Below are 17,262 nucleotides of genomic sequence, written 5' to 3'. Positions count from 1 at the left end.
CTCTGTCTCACACTGGAGTCAGAACCTGCCGTCTGATCTGGAGTTACTCTGAACTTTCTTTTGTCCGCTTTTTGATCTTTCTCTTGAAGAAATTATACTTTTACTGGGAGAATACAAACAAGAAAACTCGGCATGCTATTGAAACTGTGACTTTATTTATGTGAAATGTACAGGTTTGAGCATTAATACGTTTTTTTGAATATGGCAAGATTTCACAGTGAGTATAAAAATACAAGAATGTAACATATGGAATTTGTTCGATTATTTGTGTTTAAATACAATAACTTGCATGTAACACCTAAACACAATGTGTAACTTAAAACAAGCGCAATGTTAATATGACTGTATGAAATATGGCAAAATAAAAACAGAAGATTTTACAGTTGTTAGTGTGTCACATTCATTCACTAATATCACCGGTCATAACTAAACATGATTATCAGCTGCCCGGCTCAGAGTTCATACATGTAACAGACTACGTGATGAAACATATTCAATTATTTCCAAAATGTAAATTGATGATCCATTTGTTTTCATTTAGATAAAGCGGCATTAAAGAGGCTCTGTTATGCTCTTTTCAGATTCTTATTTGTGACATGTCTGTATTTCATGCTTTAATGTTTAAAAAGCTCTTTATTTTTCTCATACTGCCTGTGCTGCAGCACCTCTTTTCACCGCAATTTTAGCCTTTGCAGACCATTAACGTGCACACACCTATAGAACACACTACAGGAAAGGGAAAACCCTAAAAACCAGAACAGGGCCTCTTTAATAGTGTCATCTTTAGTCTCATTGTCGCTACAGGTTCAGAGTTAAGAGCCGAGTGCATACATACAAAACAAGATATACAGTAACCATCATGTGGACCTTTTTTTGCAAAATACTATCTAGCCCTTTTTACAAGTTGTTCTCAGTGCAAGTTAAATTCAGACATTCTCATCATCAATCACTGATCTTGAGTACAATAAAATGGATGAAATGTTTTGAAAAAGCGTCTCTCTCTCATTTTGTATTTAGCTCACAGAGAGGATGAGCTCAACATGTACAAAATAACCTCCATTTAAAAGTATTCCTCATTCTTTGATTGAAAGGCATTGACGTCGAAAGATTCCTACTCAACTTGTGACATGGCGACTTTTCTCCAGGCCATGTCACATTTTTGGCACCCTGCAGAAAGGAAGCACTTTCAAACAGAAGCAACCAGCGATGCTCAGCACATTGCTACGGATTGACGCTTGGATCTTGCATTAAATACACAACCAAATGCCCGAGTTCCAGGGGAGAAATCCCTTCATGCCCTGGAAGGAAACGGCAAATGTGAAATCATGATACATGATCCAACATTTGCAGCATCAATATATCTGTAACGTGACAGCACTAAAATAACAGACAGACAAATATCAACTCGTGACAGTGAGCAGTGCCTCCTCTGCCTTTCAGCTGCAGAGGAGGCACTGCAGTTTACACAAAGCTTTATCAAGAGAAGCGCCTCGTGCACAAACATTACTGTTGTTATTGTTTTTGTTGTGGTTGCTTGAAGCATGCCACCTGACCGATTCAAACAATGAATTAAAAAAAGTGAAAACCCAGAGGAGGGGATGATAGCTGCTCTCAGCCTCAGAGTCTGCTGCTGCCTGACCTGCAGTTACACCGCTGCTAACACATTATGAAATTATACAAATAAATGAAACCCAGTTACTTCCTGCTGGGAAACCCCAGGACCATCACCGCAGCGTATACCCAGTCTGCTCATCCTCCTCCTCCTCCTCCTCTTCCTCCTCATCTTCATCACCAGGGTAGGAAACAGTTTCTATGGGAACTTCCCAGGTGTCCGCAGCTTGTGCCTCCACCTCTGGCTTCACTTCTACCTTGTCAAAATGTGATTTCTCTTCCTCCCCCTCCCCGTGGATGCCGAAAGTCAATGTGAGGAGGTTCACTTCCTGGCTGCCCCCCCCTCCCTCCACCTTCGTCCCTATGGTGGAGCAGTGTGTGTCTGTGGGGCTGGGGGGGGCAGGTTGTAGTCCAGCACTGGTACATGTCTCTGCTGGAGGGGAGGGGTTATAGCAGACTGTTTGCCCTGGCAGGGGCTGTGGGGATAAAGGAGCAGACCCAGAGGATGAAGAGGAGGAAGAGAGGGGGTTAGGGCCTCCTTTCACTTGATACCCTCCTCCTCTGCCCCCCCGCGGCGTCTCCGTCACACTCTCCTCCTCATCGCTCTCGTCCGAGCTGTGGCAGCTGCTCTTTTCACCTGAAGGGGGCGCTGCTGGTTCAAGATTCAAGAGAGAAGACAAGGACGAGTTGCAGGAGGGGACGACTGTCCTTTCTTCTATGTGATGGATGGACCTCTGAGACCAGAGAGAGAAGGAAAGGAACAAGTTAAAACCAACAGGTTAGTTCAACAGCAACTGAACTCTTAAAACAGCTAACAGGAAGTACATTTTCCATTAGTGAGCAGGAAATGATGCTTTTCGTTTCAGCATCAACATTGCAATGTGTGCATGAGCAATAGTCACATAGCAGCATGTGCAATGTCAAGTAGGCAAATTACCTCTTCATACAGTAGTACTACTTTTCTGCTTCTTGATGCAGAAGGAATACATTTAGCACCCTATGAGAAGTCTGTATGGTGGAACATCATTGACTGATTGAAAACTTCTGCACACAGTTTGTTGCTGGTGAGACATGCATTCTAAGAAAACAACTTATTATTTGCATTAATTTATTTAGCAAACATACACAAAGAGAAACACTGAAAAATAACAATTGGTTGCAAAATGAAGCATGAGTTGAAAGGATATGTTTTGTCTCTTTATTTAGTTAAAATAGTATTATATTGAACATTGGATCCGATATGTTACACCTGTAGCCCTATGTTTCCATAGTCACATATTTGAATGAACCACTTATTGACAATGTCCTACACCGGTTCCCGGAGCCTAATGATGTGTTCGGGGCTGGGTTAGGATTAGCATTAGTCCATATCCTGACCTGGGACTTCATATCATCTTACATTTTGATAAAGTCATTTCACAAGTATTTCCCTGGTATTAAAGGTTGCATTACAGTTAAGGGAAAAGTGTAGATTGTCAATGCAATTTGGATTAGATTGTTTTTCTTAACTAAGTGTATTACACAGATTAGTTGAATACTCAAAGCTGATTGGTAAATGTAAACATTCCAGAGGTCTGTTATTTTTGTCTAGCAGACCATTGCTAAAGAAGACTCTCTGATCAAGGATGTGCAGTCATATCCACATAAAGGAGTCTGGTCTGTTTAACGTCAGCTGTGGAAAACAGGATTAGTTTCCTCCATCAGAAAACATCATGGAATACTTTTGGAATATTCATTATTATATTTGTGAAGAGCACCAAACTGTGGATTGACGATGGCTAGACTGTCCCCAGAAAAGAAAAGAGCACAAGAAAAGGAAAGAGGGTAAGAGGACGTCAGAGAAAACAACAGAAGAAGACCGACAGGAAGTAAACATTAAAAGGAACAGCAGAAGAAGACAGACAGGAAGTAAACACTAAAGGGAACACAGTATGGGCTAGGGATGGGAATGATTAAACGAATATTCGAAATGATTCAGGTATTCAAATAAGAGTTTCTTTTTTTATGGGAGGGGTGCCTAAGTTGATTACATATTATCAAATGGATTAATTAAATATCTTATCTTATCCATCGCTGGATAAACACCTGTGTTTTGTAGCGCAGACTCTCCGCTCGGAGATCGTCGGAAATGCATAAGCGAGCGCCCGACAGGAGGACCAGCGCTGCTGCTGCTGGTGGCCATGGGCTCCAGGCTGAGGGCCCCAGCACGGCCACAGTCAGACAGCCAGAACCAGTCAGCCCGAGCTGCAGCAACACACGGGCCGTGTCGTTAAACACCCTGTTTCGGAAGGACTTGGACTACTACTACTATATTTATTTGTTTGCCTGTCCTTGTTTGTCTACCCTCCCTCATACTGTAAAGCGTCTTTGAGTTGTGAAAAGCGCTATATAAATAAAATGTATTATTATTATTATTATTATTATTACTTCATTGAAGACCCAGACCACAATGAAGTGGAACTCTATTTCAGTGAGCCGTGCATCCCACCAGAGGAAAACCCACTACAGTGGTGGAGGAAAAATGAAGGACGGTACAGAGAACTCAGTGTCCTGGCGAAGGAATACCTGGCTATACCCGCAACCTCCGTTCCAGCTGAGAGGGTCTTCTCTACAGCTGGCCTACGCACCCGCCTCTCCCCTGAGCAGGTAGACATGCTTATTCTCTTAAACAAAAATGAGTCTTAAAATAGCTGCATACTGTGCATAGGCCTTGTTATATGTTGTTGATCTCTGTCCTGTTGTAATAATCTAGCCTATGCAACGCATTCAGAGAGCAGGAGCTTCCCCCCCCATCATGCTCTCCTTCTACCAAGCCGCCATCGAGAGCATCCTCAGCAGCTGCATCACGGTGTGGTTCAGAAGCTGCACAGCATCCAACCGCAAGACCCTGCAGCGCGTCGTGAACACAGCTGAGAGGATCATCGGTGCCTCACTCCCCTCACTCCTGGACCTCTAGAACACCCGCCAGAGCACTCAGCATCGCTGGTGACCCCACCCATCCCTCCACCTGCCTCTTCACCCTCCTGCCTTTAGGGAGGAGGTTCCGCAGCCTGAGGTCGAGCACCACCCAACTAAAGAACACTTTTTTACACCAGGCTGTCAGGAGGCTGAACTCTCTCCCCCCTGCCCCCACTGGACATGGACTTTAACACCACTCACTCAGACACTCACATCCAGCCCCATACACTTTTTAAGCTGCTATGGACAATCTTGCACTAATGCACATTTCTCTAAGTTACTGAAGTGACTGTTATTTTGTATATATTGATTGTTGTGCTTTTATTTATTTGACTAAATGTGAGCATATGTATAAATGTGTCTGTTGATTGTGTATATATATATATATCAAAATATGAATATGTATATATATATAGGTATATACATATTTTTATATATCTTTGTTATTGTATTCAGGATTGTGGGAAATGGAATTTCGATCTCTCTGTCTGTACACACAAACTGAAAGATTGACAATAAAGTTGACTTTGATTCATTTAATTAGCCTTCAATGAGCAATAAGAGGTCAGAAGCCGTTATGTTGTTATGTTTTAAGCATGAAAGCTGTAGGCCTATGGCTCTCAACTGTTCAAACTGCGGTCACCCGTTCAATAGAGGTTGGACAAATTCGACTTGGTTTCTATATTTATTTGAACATTTATTTATTATTAACATTTTTTATAGGATCTGTAAATTCGGTTAACCGTTTTTTTGGGGGTCGAATATAAATTTGCTTTCAAATTCCCATCCCTAGTATGGGCTCTGGCAGTGTTTAAAGACTGGTTAATGGAAAAGAAAATGTGATTATTTGATTAAACACTTGTAATGTACCAATCCTTTAAGTACTAACTTATCATTTCCGTTCAGTTCAGACATACATTTTCATCTAATTCTGTGCGATCAAGCAGCGTGTTTCCCGTCAGCGTAAATGTTGCTGAATCATATTAAAGTGCCGGGAAGTGCTGTGTGCTGGACAATAAACTGTTGGTGAGCCTCCACACTTGGCATTTCATTTACAGCCACATACAGGCTGAGGGGAAACCCCCTCCATATCTTTCTGTGTTTCTTTGGGTTTAGCTAATTAATAATGGAACATGAAACTGCAACTTATTGTACACAAAAAGCCTGTTTAAATCCCCCTCGCATGACAAACAGCGCAAATATGAAAGGTTAACTCTAACCCACGCCAACACACAACGCTTCTTACATCCCAGCATGCTGTTAGTATATCAATCCAACGACTGGTATGAATTGCTGGTTTCAAAAGCTACCAACCAAATAATCATCTCACTTAGGAAAATATCAAATACCCTAAACTTAACCCTCCCCCTTTTTTTTCCAAGTTCACAACTCACTCGTAACGAAGTTCTAACTCTTACTGTATTTAAAATGATGCCGATAAATAAAAAGGGAAAATAAATATCAATCAGTTGCAGAACAAATGAACCAAATAAAATATGGCAATACTGTTACTTTGGGTCAACTGAATTGAAATAAAGGAAACTTTCATCCCTTTTTCACAGGAATACATTTTTGTCTTTATTCAAAATGATAGTATATATTAAATGGGATATCTCTGGTTATGCTACTAAATCTGTCTAAAGATAAAAAAATAAAACAAAGTGAAGAAGGGAAAAGGCAATTAAGTGCTGTATATTTAAGTCTCTGAATATGTACTTAGATATGTGTCTGAATAAACTAAAAGATATTACTTTTTTTCAACTTTAATAATAACATTTTCAATGTGTTTTTGATACTAGCAGTCCCATTTTCCAACTGAAGACATGTTGTTGTTCCCTTCATCAGCTACAGTGGCACATGACAACAATACAAATAACACACACAAAGAGTGTTTAAAGGTCGAGCTTTTCACTTCCTCAATTTCCATTTTGTAAACCCTGCAAAGCATTTTGGCCTTCAGAGTCACCAGGTCTGTAGGCCTCACTAAGCACAGCCTCCACCCTGCTGCACAGCTACAGCAGGTCTCTGCAGCTGCCTGCCTTAGTGTCTTCTCTTCTTTCACCACACATCAACCACAGCCACTAAAGTCACATGCACGGGGTGTGTTTTGCTCAAGTGTTTCCACCTGCAGTGCTTTCCTGTTACTTTACTCAGAAAAAGTCAAACCGCAAATAAAACAGCACATTTTGTGTATGCTAAAGCAGGGGTTTTCAAAGTGTGGGAAGGTGAGCCTCCCCTCAGAGAACATAAGAACAGCCGCGCCCCCCCTCCCAATTATTATTATTATTATTATTATTATTGTTGTTGTTGCTATAATGCAGGGGTATTATTATCCAGTGGAATGTCCTTACCTACTGGCCTAGTTAAATCAAAGTGGTTACTTTTTTTTGGCTGGGCAGTGTAGTTTTACACACCGTCTTATTTGACTTTCTCAGGACTTAAAACTGTTTTTTGGGGGCAGACCCCCACAAAGAAAAAAATATATTTACACACGTAGGTCATCATCTTAACAGTTGTTTATGCTCATCGAGTCATCCATGAGCAGAGCATCAAGTTGGCATGCCTATAACAGCTGAATGTGGCGATTACCATCTTGTTCAGCAAAACGCCTCACAGACTTATTAAGATCAGCAGCTTTAGTGCGTTTTGAGTCAATGCTGAGTACAGCCAAACTTGACAGTCTCTTCTCTGTCATTGAAGACCGCAAATACCTCATTCCTTCCGTCTACTTGGGTCCGAATGTGCCGCCCCGTTCAAATGAAATCACCGCCAATCACATTTCCTCGCTCGCACCAGGGCCGGGGGAGGGGTTACAAGGCTCGCGTCTTGTGCTGCATTCACTTGCACTCTGACATTAGGGATTTTCTCTCATAAATGTCCGATGAGCCACAACTTTTATTTCAAAACAAAGCTGCCAACTGGGGTGGCAGCTGGGGTGGCAAGGCTATTCTTAGGGTGGCAGTTGCACCCCAGTAGATCCGCCCCTGCTTGACCGGTACTTGCTTTTGATCAAAGTCAATGCGGAAAACACACACTCACACAGGTAGGCGGAGGTGAAGGGAATGAGCACTTTTACAGCCTTTTTGGCGAGGTGGGGGAACTCGGTCTCCAGACAGCCAAAAGTGTGCAAGTGACGTTTTCTGCCAGACGCTGTCTCCTCTCTCACTTTAGTTAACTTCACTAAAAATTGATCCATGTTGCCGCTCGCATAAAGTTAGCTGAAGTCAACTAGCTAGATTTCACTGTTTCTCGTTATTTTTTTCTCACGCTGCGCCTCCCCTGAAGCTCTCTGGCGCCCCACAGGGGACGAGCGCCTCACACTTTGAAAACCGCTGTGCTAAAGGAAATCAAATCTGTTTTCAGAGCTGATGTTCTCCTAATATAAAGCCATGTTACATGCTTCATTTAACACTGACATCTGTTACTTTATAAACCAATCTTCCACTTTCTGACCTCAATCCCATTCCACAAATGCAACATTCTGTACAGACCAACAGGGTTCTTAGACAACGAATCATAATATGACCTGCTATTTCAAACTCAGGCACTTCAACCCAGAAACACGTTTTAAGTTGTACGTACTGTTGGACGGAAGAGATGACTATTGATTTTGAAATCCAAATATTGAGTCGAGACACTATTTTGAGAAAAAAGCCTTCAAAAAGGGAGGCACTGCATACCTGAATTTAACAATAATATTTTTATATTCTGAAAACCAAGACCTTTTTTTAGATTGAATCGAAAAAAACCTGTGTCGGACCCTGCCGTGTTACTATCCGTCTGTCATTCATTATTTCAGGGAGGGAGTTATCAATATGTCTCATCACTCAAATATTTGTCCATTAATTCTACTAATACATTCCTCATAGCAGTTTTAGGTCCACCAATAATCTTTGACTTATTACTAATTTAAATGTAAAATGTTCAGCGTCCCTTCAACATGATGAATGCAGAAACCGAAACGTTAAACCTACTACCTATTCAGTTAAACCTACTAACTATTCAGTTAAACCTACTACCTATTCAGTTAAACCTACTACCTATTCAAGGAGTAGTTTGTGAATCATTTTTTAATATACATGTCAGTTTGTAGTCATTACTGCTGACTATTTGTCACTTTCTAAAAGAGACAAAATTAAAAACTTTTAAACAACAAATGTAATGTACCTTTCAGCTACGAGGGGGCAGCCGGGTACCTTCCAAGAACTGTTACTATTAATTCTGCACCACCAAAAAACTAGGGTGATTGTTTTACTCACCAGGATGGATGGCAGGGGTCTCTGGATCAGACATATGGAACCAGTGTAGAGCATCAGGGCCAAAACCACCAGAGCACATATCACAAACAAAATCAAGAAGGCAGAGATCCAGGGGTCTGCAGAGGACAGGGGTCATGGGATTATTTACACATAAACCCGCAGTGACTTGCAGGACAGCAAGCTTCATCATCTTCATCATAAGGAGGACATATTCTAAAAGTGTTCAGGTTCATATTAGTATGTAGTGTCTCTACTGTGACATGTCTCCATGCTTTAATGTTCAAAAAGCTCTTTATTTTTCTCATACTGCCTGTGCTGCAGCATCTCTTTTCACCCTCTGTCTGAAACCAGAGCCCAGTCTGCTCTGATTGGTTAACTGGCCGGCTCTGTCGTGGTTGGTCAACTTCTTAGAGCTGTCCCGTCCCTTAGCCTATCATGTACAATGTGATGAAAAGCTAGCCAATAGAGGTGTGAGTGTTACATGATGTCACTACAGTATGTTCTAGAAGTAAACAAAGATACAGGGATTTAAGCCTTTGTAGACCATTTACATGCACAAAAAAACACACTTCTGGAAAGGGGAAACCCAACACAAACCATTTACTTTGAGACAAGGTAACCGGAAGTGGTAAAATGCTAGTTTTAAGACTCATTACTGCACCACTCTAGTCAGAGAAAGCTTTTCTAACAACTCTTTATTGATGTGGACGCCATGGGGTCAGAGAAGATATGAAGCAGCAGTCATAAGGACTTTGGAAAATAATCCCACTGCAGAACGATAACATGTTGTGCACCCGAACACAGAGAGCTGTACCTGCAGTGTAGTGGGCGGGGGTGAAAGCACACACAGGCTGGCTGTAGTTGGACTTCCTTTGCTCCCAAACGTCAGAGACACGGACTGACACACAGTACTGTCTGCCAGAGGCCAGATTCTTCAGAATCACTCGTTCCAGAGACTGGGTGTCCATAAATGACTGCACAGAAAGAGACGCCACGTTAGAACAAGACAAAACTACTGCTTTCTCAAAATAATAAAAGTAATTGGATTTATGACTAAGCAGGTAATGGCAAATAGAGCAGCTAAAACTGTCTGGTAGATTCGGGAAATATCAATCTGCTTTATTACACGGCTTGATTGTAAACTCGTTTTCTTATTGGTTAATTCAGAACATGTGACATATTGTTAATACCCTACTACAGACCGCTGTCAAGGACTATAATGACCGTTGCTAAGGAGGATCAAGAAAGAGAAAGGAAAAGAGGTTAAAGTGCTGGACGTCAGATAAATGAACAGAAGAAGACAGACAGGAAGTGAATACGATACGATACGATAATACTTTATTGGTCAGATCATGTCTGAAATTTGACTTGCATCACAGCCAACACTAACAGGAACACGGTATGGGCTCTGCAGTATAAGGACTTGTTAGTGGATCAGAAACTGTGAACACAGTTGGACAGTGCTGCCGTAAAGTTGTTGTTGTCCCAGCCGTTTTGTGGAAGTAATAGGATCATTTTTAAGTCAATAAAATCATTTCGATGAATATTGGGAGTCGAGTCGTTAGTTTGTTTAGTATGTGGCCGTGTTATAAGCGGGATAATGTGCAGCAAGGCGTCGGGTGTTCTTTTCCCCATAATGACCGCCTCGCTGCACATTATCCCTTACTTAATGCAGCCTTTAAAACCAGGAAAATACACCACTTACAGTATCCAAAATCTAAGACGATATCTGGTCTCATATCACAATATTAATATAGCACTGATATATTGCCCAGGCCTTCAACATGTATATTTGCTACTTTCTTGTTTATTTCTTTGAATCTTTATCGTACAATGCCATGTCTTTTTTATGCTGCTACAACGCAAGAAATTCCCACATTGGGATCAATAATGTACCATCTTATCTTATCTTATATCGAAGCTGAACAAAGAATTAAAACCTTGAGATGTCACAAAAACATTGAAAACGTTTTATTCACAGAAGTTGGAATCATAGCATCAGTAGTTGGCCTGTTCATGCAGAGTTGAATATGTATGTTTTGATCAAGCAATACTTTTTAGTGTTGTTTCAATTTCACATTCACCGTGGAGGCATTTGTGAAAAACAAAGCATTCTTCAAGAGTTCAAGGTAATATGGGAGGAGTAATTGATATACAATTGGTCCTCTTGGGGGTGATGTTTTCTGTGAAATGCATCATTTTGGTCCAATTCTATACCTGTTAACTTTATTCTATCAACAGGTTAAATGTTAAAGTACACTACCTGTTTCATTACATATCATTATAGCACCGGCAAAAACCTAAATATGTCCTCAGATGACATTTATAAATGTGAGCATTAGCTTTCGAAACATCACACAGTAGCATTAAAATGCTTATCTGTCCTTGTTACTACTCTGTACATTTCATCCAGCACCCATTATTGCTGCAGCAACTCTTTTCACCCTCTGTCTGAAACCAGAACACAGTCTGCTCTGATTGGTTAGCTGGCCAGCTCTGTGGTGATTGGTCTACCACTTAGAGATTTGTGGGTAAAGTCCCGCCCCTTCACACTGTATGTGAGTCTATATGCAGTACCTGTGCGTTGTTTGCATTGTTGCTCTGGATCCTGAGTGTGTAATGCCGAATATCATAGTAGGCCCTGAGGTGCTCCACGGGGGGCCGGGGGTCCACACACAGGTCCTGGCCACAGGGCGTCACAGTCAGCAGGGGCAGGTCCAGGGTAGCTGGAGAACACAGACACAGGGACAAAACTAATATGACCATCATGAAGTCTTCATTAGCTGATAGAAAAAAAAAGGGGAAGATCGCCATTATAAACATTTCCATATATTTGTGAAAGGGCAATTTCTTCTTCTGACTCCATACAAGTCTCTGTGAAACAATTCAACAGAGCAGCAGAAATTAAACAAGTGCAGGGGGTAAAGCTTGTTTTGCATCTCATTTTCAGTAATATAACTTGCAATACATGAGATATCCAGAGCTGTAAGTGTTATATGAGGAGCATTATTTAGTAAAACCCAGTTCCATACTCTCAGCAAAGATACATGTTGCTGGTTTTATATTGTCAGCAAACAATGCCCGACATTCTGTAGTCAAAGTATTCAAAAATTAAATGGTATATTCAGTGTGTGCTGCACTGCAGCAGGTCTGTAACAGTAGGCGAACAGAAGGACCTTACTGAGCTTACTGGGGATACACACCCACACACATTTTAACATGAAATTGAAAAATAACACAGGTTAAATTGTCGTTTTATCACCAAATGACCAAGTGAGAATGAACTGTCTTTTAGGCCCCGTCCACACGGAGACGAAACGGGTTGTATCTGCTACAGTTCTCTATCGTATGGACGGTTAATTCACACGAGGCCGTAACGGAACCAGGGAAACTGAGCCCTCAAACGGTAACGGGTCCCAAGGTGGGTAGGTCTGCGGACGGAACGCTCTGGGGGGCCAAACGGCTCCGTGTGTACGCCATAGCCCCGCCTCTCCTGCTCACCCCCAGCGTCACACGCGTCATTGCTGATGTGTTTCGCCAACAACAACAACAACAACAACAGTGTTCCGAGTGTTTCGAGCTAGGTCCCGGTATCTCGCAGGACAGTGCACCCAGCAGGAGCCTCCAGCACACCCCCCCGCACGGTTCCCTCGTCCCTTGGAAGAGGCGGAGAGGTGGGTGTTTTTCATCTGCTGGTGGACTACCGGGGAGAACGTCCTGCTCGGGAGCCAGGCTCAGAGTTACAGTGGCAGCGGGTGCACCTGCCTTTTACAGCAGGAGCACACGCTCGCCTCGGGGAGGGAAAAAAGAGAAACAGCCAGAGCCCTGCCTCTCTCCCCACCGCTGCTGCTCACTGCTGTAGCATGGTCATGTTAGTGGAAAATCTACAGCTCCTCTACCACAACCATCAGCAACAAGTGGACATGGAGAACTACATGAACTACATGTTGCTAAATCCACCGCGGAGAATAAACAGAAGGGCAACCAGGCAACCATGGCAACCATGCTCGGGGGTTCTTCTTCGCTGCTTTTGGTGTATTTTGTGGCGGAAGTACAGCGCCACTTACAGGCCCAGCATATGTACTACAGCGTCTCCAGCGGGTTGAGTGGTCTTGTGTGGACGGACACGTTTATTGAGCCGATTCCATGTGGACGGAATACTTTTTTTATATCGAATTCGGTTCGTTCTCCATTTCGTCTCTGTGTAGATGCAGCCTTAATGTATTTGTTATTGTTATTTTGGTGTGTGTCTTGTTTTTATGTTGCATGTTAACGCTGTCCAAATTGAAAATGCAAGCTTTTGTACCGAAACAGCAAAACACATTCCTGATTTATTTAGTCAGTCTTCCAATTAGAGGAACCTGTAGCTAAAACGTATTTATAACTTATTAGTAGCGGAGGAATATATCAAAGAACATGAAAAATCCAAAGAACTTAACAAGTCGGTTCAGGAATGCCACAACCAAGGTCATAAAGAAGAAAAAGGGAAAAGGAAATGCAATGGGCTGATATTCTCTGCTTCAAAGGAAGAGAAACAGAAGTTCAAATGGAGAGAACATGATGGGGTGGCAGGAAGAAAGGAAGAGGCATCTCTAGACGCCATCTCCATTATTAGTCCTTTAATTCAACATCTAAATTCAGAGCGTTGCAACTTACTGTTTTTGATGGGCTCAAATACAGGGAGTATGACAACGGTGGCTGGCTGTGAGTCCAGCAGTGCTGAGATCCTGGTGAAGTACTTCTGATCCCGGACGGAGAAGGCCTTTGTCAGGTTGCAAACCAGAGGGGACTGGACATGCTGGCAGCCGGCCACTGGCACCCAGAGAGTCCCCCTGCAGGACCAGAGGAGGAGAGGAGCAGACCTTAGGAGGCCACAAGACACCACTGTTGACAGCAGTATGCTTTCTCACCGCAAAAAAGTCATTGTCAACATATGAAGGTCAATAACGTGACGCCTACACTTTCAGTCTAACCATATTTTATTAAGATAATCTTCGAATATTTCAGACAATAGCATTTGTAAGTAGTACCATTGGTACTACTTACCAGTACCAGCATTGACTGCTGTTTGAAAAAGGTTTTTTAAATTACCTTAAAGGGGACCTATCATGCAAAATGCACTTTTGTACGTCTTTCATACATGAATATGTGTCCCCGGTGTTCCAGGGAACTCACCAAGTGTCAGAAAACACAACCCTCTCCATTTTCCTCCATACCCAAATCTCTAAAAAAGGAGCTGCAACGGATCTGATAAAAACTGATCCAGATTTGAACACTGTCCTGACATCAGGAAAGTGGCGCTACGGCTATTGGGCCAACTCTCCACCTATCAGGGGAATGTGGGGTTGGGCCACGGCCGGCCATTGCCGCTCGAAAGCGCTGGAGATGCAAGCGTTTGCTCCTGCTGCTTTAATTCAATGCAATCCCTCCCCGTCGAGGCAAGCACTGTAATTCTCTCCGGTTAGTCCACCAGCAGATGACAAACACCCACCTCTCCGCCTCTTCCAAGGAACGAGGGGAACGTGCGGCAGAGTTTCAGTTTCAGTTTCTTTCGCCGGTCAAGATGTCCGTTAAAGTTTAAATCTTCCGGACAAAATTAGAAAAGTGCCGGTCAAAGGTCTTCTTTGTTATTTATTGAGCTTTAAAACAAATGAATAACGACTCTATATAATAATAGGCTATAATAAAACACGGAGGACGGAGATCTATTTTTCTCCCCCTCTTCTGACAGCCCAGCAGCTGTTCAGAGCGCGCTCCCCTCTCCTGCAGGGGGGCGTGGTCAGCTGCAGCTCACAGAATCAGCCCCCTGCAAAAAACAGGGCTGGAGAACAGCAAATAGAGCGAAATGAGGCATGGCTAAAATGCATGATCTGTTTGGTATTTTGAAAACAGAAACGTATAAATATACCTTATATAGGTATGGCCCTACAATATATCATTTAAATATAGCATGACAGATGTCCTTTAAATCTACTCAAATCAATTCTCCACCTTATTATGCATAATGTCTTTAGGGTTACTTGCTTGCTTATCCTTAATTTCCCAATTTCGGATGAATAAAGTATCCATCCATCCATCCCTCCATCCATCCCTCCATCCATCCATCCATCCCTCCCTCCATCCTTCCATCCATCCACCCATCCCTCCGTCCATCCATCCACCCATCCATCTGTCTGTCTATCGTCGCTTTGGATAAAAGCGTCTAACAAGTAACATGTAATGTAAAATGTAATGTCTATCTGTCTGTCTGTCTGTCTGTCTGTCTGTCTATCTATCCATCTATTTTAGTCCCAATAGAAATTACAAAGCATTTGTTTTAATATTTGAATCATAATACACATGTATAAAACTGAACTGGTAAAGAGCCAGCTGTACGCTGACTGCTGTAAACAAAAGGAGAAGAACAGAAAACTACCCTGATGTCACTATCTGTGACATTTGGCTGATATCGGACTGTGAATGATTGTATGACCTGATGGTTTAAGCGTAAACATGTATTCTAGCCTGCTTGGAACACTAAATGGATTATGACTTAAAACTGCACTTTAGTACACGTCTCTTCACAAACATCTTTGTGTGTGTGTGTCTTTGTACAAACTCTGACCAACATCTGTAATGCTTTTCTGTTGTAACACAAACAGAACGCATCAATAAGCCTGCAACCGGCTGATTCTATAAAGACTCACAGTTAGTATACATACAATAAACTATAACAAACACTGATGAAACCCACCTGTCTGTCCTTACAGCAACATGGAAGTAGACTCCTGTGGGTGTCCCTGGTCCAGGCTCCCATCTCAACTCGTGTTTGAAATGGCTTGAGGTCAGGTTTATGTTGACAGGCGAGGGGAGTTTAATCATAGCTGTAATACAAATAAACGGGCATTAAATGTATATACATACAGTATAGCAGATTCATATCTAAAATGCACCTCAAATATACATACTAAGTGTTGGCATTAAAAAAAACAAGTTATTCGATTTGTTAACAACTGAATCTACACTTTCTGTGTTATCCAGAGATGTATTAAAGGTGAACTCCACAATGGTATCAAAGTCTGTCTACACTACAGCATATAATTATACTTAATACAATATAATATATATACTAGTAAAATGTACCGTATAATAATGCATGACCCAAAACTGTAATTAAAGCTGGATCACATGTCAAACATCTCACAAAAATGTCACAAACTTTACTAAACCATGTGTCCTCACCTGGCAGCACGCGAGACAGCAGCACGCGAGGCAGCAGCGCGAGCATCCACAGGAGAGCGGTCATGCTTCCCCCCCCCCATCAGCTGCAGTTACAACAGCAGCCTTTTAGTCAAATCAAATGTATCATATCGTGTTGTTAGTACAATTATCAGAACTTGCTTAGGACAAAATTGTCTGAGAAATGAATGTAATGTGATGAATATCAGGTGGGTAGCAAACTATTTTCTATTTCACACTGACACCATGTGCAGTTAACGTTAGACTTACCGTAAATAACCCTTGTCACAATTGAAGCACCTTCGGGGGAGAGCATTGCAAAACTGGCCCCGGTAATAGTACAAATCTCAACCTGTCGTACAATGGACAGCTTCCCCCCCCATCTATGTATATACTCGCATTTTAGACTCTGTTACTAACTGTATATCTGTAGACTTGGTATGTCTTAAATGTCCGGTTAGGATGTATTAGAACGAAATCTAAAATGAAAATTGTAAATAAGCCATCTGTATGAAAAAAACCACCTGTATGTAAATTGTAAATAAGCCATCTGTATGTCAAATATGTCTTATATGTCTTAAATGATATGATGAATTGGAAATGGGGGACCCTGATGTAAACAAGACGAAAGTCTTTCTCTGGTCTGCATCCCCTTAACAATTGTATGTTTTGAGATGTACTGTACTGTACCCAATATACAAGCTGTTAATAAACTTTTCAATCAATCAATCAATCGAAGGTAACATTTCCACATTACGCCAGGTTACTGTTATACCAGTTTACTTTCATATCGAAACGTCACTGTGAGTTCAAAAATACTTTCACTTTGCCTTTGTACCGGCTTAGTTAGCTTATATACACAGTTGAACGTCCCCTTATTTACAAATGAATGAATTCTTAATACATATAACGCTATCTTGTTAAATGTAACTCAGTTGGTCTTATTTGTGTTTTTCTCAAGGCAGCCCCTAGCCGGAAATGTATTTACCGTTAGCTTACTTTAGCTAACTCATGGACTAGCAATGACTGTATCAGCATGTAGCGATCTAAAGCTTTTAGAAGAGTAGTAAGGTCACAGCTACAAACAGTTCTTAACATACAACAGTTAGATATTACAGTTACCTGTCCTGAGAACGTGTTTCTCCAGCTTTGACAGACAGCGGTGTGGTGGACGGCGCATACAAACTGCAGCTGTTCATGCTGCCTTCAGGAACTT

At 41.9% G+C, this 17,262-nt stretch overlaps 1 protein-coding gene across 3 annotated transcripts; it reads right to left on the bottom strand.

Annotated features, from left to right (window-relative positions):
• Positions 1 to 133: 133 nt before the first annotated feature.
• LOC117485810 (interferon alpha/beta receptor 2-like) lies at positions 134 to 17,247 on the bottom strand. 3 transcript variants are annotated; one of them, XM_034134511.1, is made up of 8 exons: positions 17,169 to 17,247; positions 16,050 to 16,151; positions 15,562 to 15,691; positions 13,485 to 13,660; positions 11,406 to 11,554; positions 9,643 to 9,802; positions 8,829 to 8,944; positions 134 to 2,345 (listed from the first exon to the last, which is right to left on the bottom strand). In XM_034134511.1, exons 2-8 carry the CDS (start codon positions 16,111 to 16,113, stop codon positions 1,725 to 1,727), a joined length of 1,416 nt encoding a protein of 471 aa, XP_033990402.1. In that variant the 5' UTR covers positions 16,114 to 16,151; positions 17,169 to 17,247; the 3' UTR covers positions 134 to 1,724. The 3 variants fall into 3 exon arrangements, with proteins under 3 accessions (XP_033990402.1, XP_033990403.1, XP_033990404.1); XM_034134512.1 differs by having other exon boundaries at positions 16,050 to 16,132; positions 17,169 to 17,244; XM_034134513.1 differs by lacking the exon at positions 17,169 to 17,247 and having other exon boundaries at positions 16,050 to 16,397.
• Positions 17,248 to 17,262: the final 15 nt, after the last annotated feature.

The sequence above is a fragment of the Trematomus bernacchii genome, unplaced genomic scaffold (genome assembly GCF_902827165.1).
Source record: "Trematomus bernacchii unplaced genomic scaffold, fTreBer1.1, whole genome shotgun sequence".
Taxonomy (NCBI): domain Eukaryota; kingdom Metazoa; phylum Chordata; class Actinopteri; order Perciformes; family Nototheniidae; genus Trematomus; species Trematomus bernacchii.
This window is presented reverse-complemented; position numbering and strand designations above follow the sequence as displayed.

What these genes read in the sequence shown, in the direction of transcription:
- LOC117485810 (XM_034134511.1), bottom strand. Translation starts at nt 16,113, where the DNA reads ATGACCGCTCTCCTGTGGATGCTCGCGCTGCTGCCTCGCGTGCTGCTG. An exon ending in GCTGTCTCGCGTGCTGCCAG is followed by an intron (nt 15,692 to 16,049) that starts GTGAGGACACAT and finishes TTTGTATTACAG; the next exon opens with CTATGATTAAACTCCCCTCG. An exon ending in ATTTGAGCCCATCAAAAACA is followed by an intron (nt 11,555 to 13,484) that starts GTAAGTTGCAAC and finishes TGTGTTCTCCAG; the next exon opens with CTACCCTGGACCTGCCCCTG.